The sequence below is a fragment of the Cataglyphis hispanica genome, chromosome 13 (assembly GCF_021464435.1).
Source record: "Cataglyphis hispanica isolate Lineage 1 chromosome 13, ULB_Chis1_1.0, whole genome shotgun sequence".
NCBI lineage: Eukaryota > Metazoa > Arthropoda > Insecta > Hymenoptera > Formicidae > Cataglyphis > Cataglyphis hispanica.
In genome coordinates this window covers 6,776,745-6,786,655 of record NC_065966.1, presented here as the reverse complement: position 1 = coordinate 6,786,655, position 9,911 = coordinate 6,776,745, and the positions used below count along the sequence as shown (strand labels likewise).

Sequence of the window (9,911 nt, the reverse complement as noted above, 5' to 3'; positions counted from 1 at the left end):
ATAGAAAAAAAAGAGCAACCAACTTCATATTTTTCAATCTCGATGAGTCTCAGGGAAATGACTGCATGGATGTCAACCTGGTTAAGGACATTATTGGTGTGATTCAACCGGATAATACTCTTGGAGTGAAGACCATGCGGTCGCTCTCGTTCACTGCGAATCTCTCTACCTAGCGAGCGGGATGCGTGTGAAATTCTACAGAACAAATCTCATTACTCTGATCCAGTCAAAATCGCTCAGGACCAAACACTTAAACAGAGAAAACATCTAAAGGACTTGCAATCTGAATTAAAATTATTAAAAGATGCGGGCGAAGTTAATAAAATAATCCGGTATAAGAATGGTGTGCCTAAAATTGTTAACAGCAATCGCAATATAATTTCAAAAAACCGAATCAGTCCCCTTTAGTTTATTATCAAAATGTGCGTGGCTTAAGAACAAAATTATGTGATCTCCGTTGCGCTTTATCGACCGCGTCTGAGAACTTCGATATTATAATATTAGTTGAGACATGGCTAAATGATATCATTACAGATGCAGAATTAGGTTTTGATAATTTTAATATCTTTAGCGTGGACATAGATTCTATTAATAATGATTATTTGCGTGGAGGCGGCGTCTTAATTGCGGTTAAAAATTGTAACGATGCATCCCCCATCGTTCCCGACACGTCGCCCGTCGGAAGTCTGCCGTCCGGCGAACACCAGCCGGGCAAGGGCAGAGGCGCTTAGCGCCCTATTTTTAAAGCAATGTTTATGACAAACACCGATGTTTGTCATAAACAAACCGAGCGCCGAACGGCACCGAACGTTTCCGGCGAATGCCGATCGCCGAACGCGTGCTGCCGGAGGTCCGCGTCGTCTCCCCCACCCCGAGGGGGATGTGAACGGCGCGGGTGTCGCGATCGCTCCGGTAAGGTATAAAAAGCCCTACCGACCGCCAGACCGTACCAGACCGGCACCTGAGATCCGCTCGAGCAGTACGCTCCGAGATAATACCAGAAAACCGATCCTAACGTTGAAAGACAGTAAACCGGAGGTTGACGAGTTCGCAGCCTCCGTCGAATATTCTCGACTAACTGCTCTAGAGACGAATTCCGTCTTAGCATCCGTACAGGACAGAGAGTGGACGAGTTCGCCGCTTTCCTCGAGGATTCTCGAGCCTCTACGATCCGAACACCTGACTATCCAAACTCCGCGCACAGACGCATCCCACGATCTGTATCTGGGAACACGCGCCGCGTTACCGACACCGACGCATAAGACCGACTGCAGGCCTGAGACCCTGCAGTCCGCGCCGAACAACCGGCCGCACCCAATACGCGCCTTAAACTCGCGTATCTCGCGCGATATCCATTTGCGAGATATCGAAGCATTGACACGCGGTGTCAACACGCGCCCGCCTTACCGCGCGCACCTCGCGCCTACGGGCTCGCACCGACAACACGCGCCCGTCTCACCGCACGCGCCCCGCGCCACAGGCCGGGCCTTTAACTAGACGCGAAAAACACTGTCTAGACCGGCGTCACAACAGTGCGCTCGTATTCTTATATTAACTCATATCATTGTATTAACGCGTAGAACGATTGTAAGCTGACCATTGCCTTGAGTGGCGAATAAACGACGTACATACCAACTCACGTCCGTTGCGTTTCAACCCCTTCACGAATCCTGATCCCGATTGCGCTGTCCGCGCACGCGAAATTGCACGTGAAGCGGTCCGTTACAATTGGCGCCCGAACAGGGACCTGTCCGTGAAACTCAATTTTTTCTTTTTCCCCTCGAAGCGTGGTCAGCTCGGGCCGCCCGTCCGACATGAAGACGTGGCTGTACACGCTCTCGAAAGAGAAGCTCGCCGCAATTGCCGCCGCATACGACCTCGACACGACGGGCACGCTCGACGAGATCCGTAGCCGGATGCGCGCACACGTCGAGGCGCACCCGGAAGAATTTGGGGAAACCCGCGGTCCGCAACCGACACCACGGATCGAGGTGCACCCACCGAGCACCCCCACCGACCGCACGCCGGACAACCCAATCCTCAACCAACTGAGGAAATGGGGACGGCCATTTGACGGCCGCGACCCCGTGGAGTTCCTCGAGAGGACCGCCGACCTCCGAGAAGAATACGGGTTCTCCGGCGAGCAATTATTGAGGGGGCTATCAGAGCTTTTACGCGGCGACCGCCGCCGATACCTTCCGCCGCGCTACTAGGAGGACTTGGAGCGGCAGATCGCCGATAGGCGACAGCGCGAGGGCGAGAAATTCGCGCCATACGCCGACACGATAATGACGATGATGAGTCGCGCCGGGGGGGTTCACACGCGAACAGCGGCTCACGCGGATATACGCAAACATGCGACCCGAATACAAGGGGTACGCGAAACGCCGCGATATTCACGACCTCAGCGATCTGCTCGAGGAGGCCGCCGAGTTTGAGGGCATCGAGCAGAAAGCCCGCGAGCTCCGAAAAACACCGAAAGGCATCGCGGTCTCACCCGCCGTTGCCACCACGTACAGCCGGGAGGAATGCTGTTGGCGATGCAAGCAAAGGGGGCACACCCGGTTTGATTGCAAACTCCCCCCTCGACAGTTCTGCTCGCAATGCGGGAAGGACGGAATCCTCACCAAGGACTGCCACCCGCCGCCGGGAAACGCCAACCGTGCCGAGAACACTACGGCCGACTCCCGGGCGACCAGCACGGCGTAAAATACACGCCAAGGCCGCACTTGACCGTCACGGTCCACGGGCTCCCCATCCACGCTCTTCTGGACTCCGGCTCCGAACTATCCTTCATAAACGCCGAGACGGTCGAGAAGATGCAGCAACGGGGGTTCGAGACCACCCTCGCCGAAAGCCAAATCCAGATGGTCGACGGTGCGCATGCGATGACACGGGGTCACATCCGAGCGCCCTTCCGCCTGCAAGGGTGCACGTACACGCACGTGTTCACCATCCTACCGTCCCTCCGAGAGGCTATGCTCATCGGAGTGGATTTATGGAGCCGACTAGAGCTAAACATCGCCCCGCCACGACGACCGCATCTCCAGCGACGATATCCGACCTGCGGGATGACCAACGGCCTGGCCACTCGCACTACCGAGGAGGACGAACGCTTACGCAAGTTCCTGGGAAGCGAATTACCCAAATTCCAGGCCGTCACCGGACCAACACCGGTGGCCGAACACCAGATTCGCCTGAAAAACCAAGTGCCGATTAAACAACGGTATCGACCGCGCAACCCCGCCATGCAGGCCATTATCGACGCCGAAGTGGAGGAGATGGAAAGAGCCGGAGTTATCGAACCATCCAGAAGTGCGTGGAACTCACCCATAGTGGTCGTCCGGAAGAAGGATGGGAAGCACCGCTTCTGCATCGACTTCCAAAAGGTCAACGAAGTCACCGAGAAGGACGCCTACCCGTTACCACAAGTCACGGCCACGCTGGACAAGCTAAGGAGGGCCCGATATCTCACCACCCTAGATCTCAAAAACGGTTATTGGCAGGTACCACTCGCACCCGAGAGTGATCACCGCGTTTACCGTACCGGGGAAGGGGTTGATGCAGTTCCGGGTTATGCCCTTTGGCTTGCATTCCGCGCCCGCTACCTTCCAACGCCTGCTCGATTCAGTCATCGGTCCCGCGCTCGAGCCGAACGTATTCGTATATCTCGACGACATCATCGTCATCAGTCAAACATTCGAGCAGCATCTCGAACTGCTGGCCGAAGTTTTCCGCCGCCTCCGCGCCGCCCGACTCCGCTTGAACCCGGAAAAATGCCGCTTCTGCGTGGACCGGCTCAAATATTTAGGGCACGTCGTCGACCGCACCGGAATCCACACGGACCCGGAGAAGGTCAGCGCGGTAGCCGGGCGGAACCGCGTTCGATTAAACAAATCCGACAATTCCTGGGTATGGCCTCCTGGTACCGGCGGTTTATCAAAGACTTCTCGATCCTCGCCGCGCCCCTCACGCGCCTCACAAAAAAGAACACTCGCTGGACATGGCGGGAGGACGAGGCGACGGCCTTCCAACAGCTGAAGGACGCACTGACCACCGCGCCCGTGTTCGCGTGCCCAGACTTCAACCGCCGGTTCTTCCTGCAGACCGACGCGAGTACCAGCGGCCTTGGAGCCGTCCTGACACAATACCGCGAGGACGGGGAACGGGTGATCGCCTACGCGAGTCGCACACTGACCGGCGCCGAGAAGAACTATAGCGCGACAGAGCTCGAATGCCTCGCGGTCGTATGGGGCATCCGCCGGATGCGGAACTATTTAGAAGGCTACGCCTTCACCGTTATCACCGACCACCAGTCACTCCGTTGGCTCAAAAAATTGGAGACCCCGACCGGCCGCCTCGCCCGCTGGTTATTCGAGCTCCAACAATTTGATTATGATATCAAATACCGCCGCGGCACTCTCAATCGCGTAGCCGATGCTCTCTCTCGGCAGCCGGAAGTAAGCGCGATCCAGACCATCCGCTGCCGCTGGTACACCCGGATCATGGAGGGAACGTGCCGCGAGCCCGCCGCCTATCCAGACAATCGAATCAGGGAGGGCGAGTTATACCGCCACGTGTTGCACACCTAGGAATTTTAAAGACAATCCCACCGAAGACCAGTGGAAGATGTGCATCCCGCGCGAAAGAAGGGCGGACATCCTGCGCCAGTTCCGCGACGCGCCCACCGCCGGACACGGGGGGGTCGCCAAAACGATCGCCCGGATCGCCGAACGGTGCTACTGGCCCGGGATGTTCCGCGACATCGCCCGATACGTCCGACAGTTGCCCGGGTTGCCTCGCCCACAAGCCGCTGCAACAAAAACCGGCCGGAACGATGCACGCGACGAACATAAGCCGCCCCTGGGAGCATGTCACTATCGACCTCGTCGGCCCGCTACCCAGATCCCGTCGCGGCCACACGTGGCTCCTGGTCATGCAGGACCGCTATTCAAAGTGGGCCGAACTTGCGCCGCTCCGACAAGCCACCGCCAAGGCGGTAACCGGCGAGATCATAAACCGGGTGATCTTGCGACACGGCCGCCCCGACATCATCATTACCGACAACGGGACGCAATTTAAATCAGCGCCCCTGGCCGCCCGTCTCAAAGCGTTTAACATAGAGCATCGCACCGCGCCCGTACGCGCCCTGCATTGTAACCCGGTGGAGCGCACAAACCGGACGATCAAAACGATGATCGCCCAATACGTAGACCGCGACCACCGGGAATGGGACGAAGCGCTACCGGCAGTCCAATTCGCGTACAACACCGCCGTACACGACGTCACCGGATATACGCCGGCGTTCGTAAACCACGGCCGCGAATTAACGTCGCCCGCCCCGGCCCTTCCCCGAAACCCAGAAACCCCGACGCCCGACACCGTCCAACGCCGACTCCAGGAAGCCGAGCAGGTCGTCCGGATAAATCTGGCCAGAAGTTTCCAGAGACAAGAGCGATATTACAACCTCCGACGGAGGCAGTGGCGACCGCAAGTGGGCGATGAGGTGTGGAAACGAGAGCACCCGCTGTCGAATAAGGCGAACGCCTTCAACGCCAAGCTCGCACTAAAGTTCATCGGATCGCTGGAGGTACGTCGGATGATCTCGCCCGTAATCGCCGATCTCCGAAGTAGGAGCGGGAAATGGTACCAACATGTACACATACAAGACCTGAAACCCGCTCCGAAAGATAACAACAACAACAGAACGGAGACCTCCGACGACGCTAGCGATTACAGCGACGGGGAGAACAACGAAAACAACAATAAACAGGATAAATAGGAGAACAAAGCTCCGGCAAGCTCAGAAATCAGCAAAATGAGCATTGAAGAAGATATCATTGCTATCTGGGCCCCTTACCAAATCAAATACTGCGTAATGATTGAAAAGATTCAACATCGTTTCCTTCGGAGAACTAGTTTTTCACAGATAATCCAATGTCTTATTCCAACCACTCTTACGATTTAATGTTAAATAAGCTCAAGTTGTTATCGTTGGAAGACAGAAGAAGATATTTGGACTTACTGTTCCTCTATAAATTAATTAATGGATATATTATCTGTCCAGACTTACTGGAACGTGTAAAACTACATATCCCAGCGAGATCCCTAAGAAATAATTTAATTTTCTATGAGAAGGCGCATCGTACTTCCTACGGTAAATTCAAGCCGTTAATTCGTCTATGTTTACTGGCTAATGAATTTTCTGATGGTGTGGATTTCTTCCAAGCGTCTTTTACCTCGTTTAAGCGATCGTTACTTTATGTTTTCGTTAATTCTTTCTAATTTTAGTTTATTCTTACATCTATTAATGGTATCTTTAATCTCATTAATGTTATCTTATTCTTATCAATGTTATTTTATTGTTATGATGATTATTTTTTCTTAAATCTACTATGTCCGTCTTTTTCTTACTTTTTTTTTATTTTTGTTTTGTGAAATCTGATGTTAAATTACATTCTTGTATACTAAAGGGGACTCCCCTGTATATATATATATATATATATATATATATATATATATATATATAATTAATAAATAATAAATAAATATAGTTATTACTAATTATTAATAAGGCTTATGTCTATATAATGGGTGTCCTAAAATTAATTATCTACTAGCCTAACATTATTTTTTCTTAAATGAATAAATATCAGTAGCTTATATATATAAGTAGCTTATATAAATAAGCAGAAGAAAAATTCCACTAATGACTTTATATATATTCGCACCAATACTTATCTTTTCCGTAGATACAGTTTTAAATTTTTAAATCTGTTACTTTAATAATTTTTGTATCACTAATTTTAAATAATTTTAAATAACAATAACTGTAAAATGATAATACTTCCTGTTATTATTATATCAGTCTTTTCAAGTACTGAGACAGCATCACAATTGGTACATATTTTTTGAACATTATTCTAACGTGAAAAATTATATTGTATTAATTTTTGTAAAGTATATGATCTTTTTAAATGTTTTAAATGAACATATACTAATTATTATATCTTTTTGACATTTTTATATAAAACTTTATAAAATTTTGTATAAAATACAAATATTTAATATAATAATAATTATATAATAATAATAATTTAATAATAATAATTTTATTATATAACATAACAATAATTTTTATATAATGTTAAATATTGTGGATAAAAAGTCTGGATTCATATACACTACTAAAAAAAAGTAGGGAACAATTTTCATACCTAAAAATTGGACTATTTTCAAACAAAGTTAAAACTCGACAAAAAATCATTGTACACAAAATTAAAAAATCATTTTAAAGTTGCAGTTTTAACTTTAACGTACTATCAGTAATTTTTAATATTTTTTTATCTTGTTTGTTTTGTACTTTAAAAAAGAACACATTGTTTTGTTCTTTAAAATTATATATTTTTGACACTCTGCAGCTCTAAATAAAAAAACTCTCGAAAAATTCAACTTAAGTTCCATAAACTACAATATTTTGTCTACAAAATGCTTTTTTTAAATTTTTCTACGATTTTTTTTGACTCAGTTACACAAGTTTGAAATCTGTATTTTTTAAAAATGGATAAATGTAAAAAATTTTTAAAAAATCACCAATAGCGTTAAAGTTAAAATTTCAAGCTTTATAAAATGCTTTCTCAATTTTTTGTCTACGATGATTTTTGGCGGAGTATCCACATTATTTCTAATAAATATAGTTAGTTTCAAAATCGTGTAACTTATTAAAAAAAAAGAAAAAATTTTAAAAAAGTATTTTGTAGGCAAAATAGAAATGTTATAGTTTATGGAACATAAGATAAATTTTTTAAAAGAAATTTTTTTATCGAGTTGCGAAATGTCAAAAATACCTATTTTTAAGAAACAAAACAATGTATTCTTTTGTAAAGTACAGAACAAGGAAGATAAAAAAATTTTTTAAAACCATCAATAGCGCGTTGAAACTTCAAGCTTTCAAGTGTTTTATGCGACTTAGAGTTTGTAACAGTTTTTCCCGAGCGCTGTTGCGGGATAGCTCGGTCGGGATCAGAGCTCGGAAGGATAGCAAGTACGAAATGCAAACGTGTAAATAAATAGTGTCTTTATTCAAATGGTCAGAATGGTGGTTTACAATGTGTATGATCGTGCGCGAATGAATGAGTATGTGGGTGTGTGTATGCGAGTGTGCGTGTGTGGATGTGTATATGCGAGTGACGCGGGCGGGTGCCCGCGCGAGATACCGCGTGTTATAAACGGCGTGTGCGTATGCACCTTGAAGGTGCGGTCAGGTGCGTGACGAGTTCAAGCACGCCTAGAGTGCACCCGCGGACGGTGTGCTTAAGCGGCGGATCGAGCGCGGTGCGCGAGAATCGATGCTCGCTATCGATAGGTGGTGTCACCCGTCGGATGGATAGCGCGATGGCGCGCGGTAATATCTCCGCGAGGGGCGGAAGCCTCGCGGTTTGGCGAATCGTGCGCTGATAAATTCGGCGCGTAGGGCGGTTTTACGGCCCTCGGCGTGCGGTTTCGGTCGCCGTAACAATGGCAAGTGTCGGCCGGCTTGTGCCAGTTTGCGAGATATGTCACGAAACTCTGGGATCAACGGGAGCGGTTCGCAGTCGGAGAAGGAGCGTCCGGCAGACGGGAATATTCGCGGTGGCGGGTAAATTCCCACCGCTAGAAATATTGCCGGACGATCGAAGGTTCGGTCGAAAACGCTTTGCTTGCGGGATGCTGGGAAAGCCCAGCAGAGGCGGAGTACTCCCAACCTTGATCTCGCTTTTCAAGCGTGTGGGTTCTTCAGGATGCTCTGAGCGTCGTACTGACTTCAGAGCGGCGGAGAAAATTCTGTCTTTTTACCGGGTGGAGCGCTTATTTATACCCGGTGTCGGCGGTATCGCGTCAGCGCGATAATTGTTTATTAAACAATTTGGTTGAGCCCGTTCGCGGCTCAGGAATATTCGGAAACGGTCGTTGCGGTTTCCTCGTGCTCCGATACGGTATGCCGAACCAGTAGTATAAATGTAAATATAAACAAATATTTAGGCTCGCTCAACGGTTTTGATATAATGGGACGCATAGCGCCTTCGCTCTACGGTCCCGTGACTGCTGGGCGTGGGACGGCGGTCTTTTACGCGCACTGGCCCGACCGATGGTCGTCGGGCGGCGGCGTCCGGCGGGTAGACGGCCGGGTAACGATGTACGCATTGTTACAAGTTTACGAAAAATTGTCTTTCAAATTATACATCTTGTAAGACATACTTTGCAAATTAGAGAAATTTTAAACACAAAACAATAGCGCTGTATACGCAGCATAGGAACGTATGACTTTGTTTATATATTTTGCGATATGTAAATGTGGCGTAGTGGGGTATATATGTATACATACTGTCTCCCTCTCTTTCTCTCTCTCTCTCTCTCTCTCTCCCTTCTGGGTGAGTTGACATGTTGACGTGTTTTCTTGTCGCTCTGTTTTTTTGAGTCAATTTCTGCCGCTTTTTGCCCTGCGGGGCATTAATTCTTTTTAGAATCTGTCAAGGGCTTCCTCTGCTTGACTTGTGGTACAAGCAGTTTCTGTACTGGTCAATTGACCGGGCTGTTGGACAATTGCGGGGATTTTCAACTGGATTTTTTCTTGGAGTGAGTCGCATCGTTAATATTTTTCGACCTAGGCGTATTATTGTTTACATAGGAAGGATGGAAGCCGGCGTAGGAGCTGGTGGGCAGGTTGACAGTGGCGTAGGAAGGAGGGGACTCACGAGACAGTCTTCAAGCACGACATTGCTAAATCTTTCAGGTATGTCAGAGAGAGCAAATAATGCAAATAATACAGATGTAATGAATAGCTCGAGGGTAAATGCGCTCAGGGCTACGGTTAATAGACACACCGAGGCTGTGTCTAGGCTGCTCTTGTCCAGCAAGGAAACGCTGGAAAA

General features: G+C 48.5%; 1 protein-coding gene across 1 annotated transcript; it reads left to right on the top strand.

Moving 5' to 3' along the window:
• Nucleotides 1–2,355: 2,355 nt before the first annotated feature.
• LOC126854110 (uncharacterized protein K02A2.6-like) lies at nucleotides 2,356–5,782 on the top strand. The gene is made up of 3 exons (XM_050600504.1): nucleotides 2,356–2,533; nucleotides 2,593–4,460; nucleotides 4,604–5,782. Exons 1-3 carry the CDS (start codon nucleotides 2,356–2,358, stop codon nucleotides 5,780–5,782), a joined length of 3,225 nt encoding a protein of 1,074 aa, XP_050456461.1.
• The last annotated feature ends 4,129 nt before the right edge of the window (nucleotides 5,783–9,911 follow it).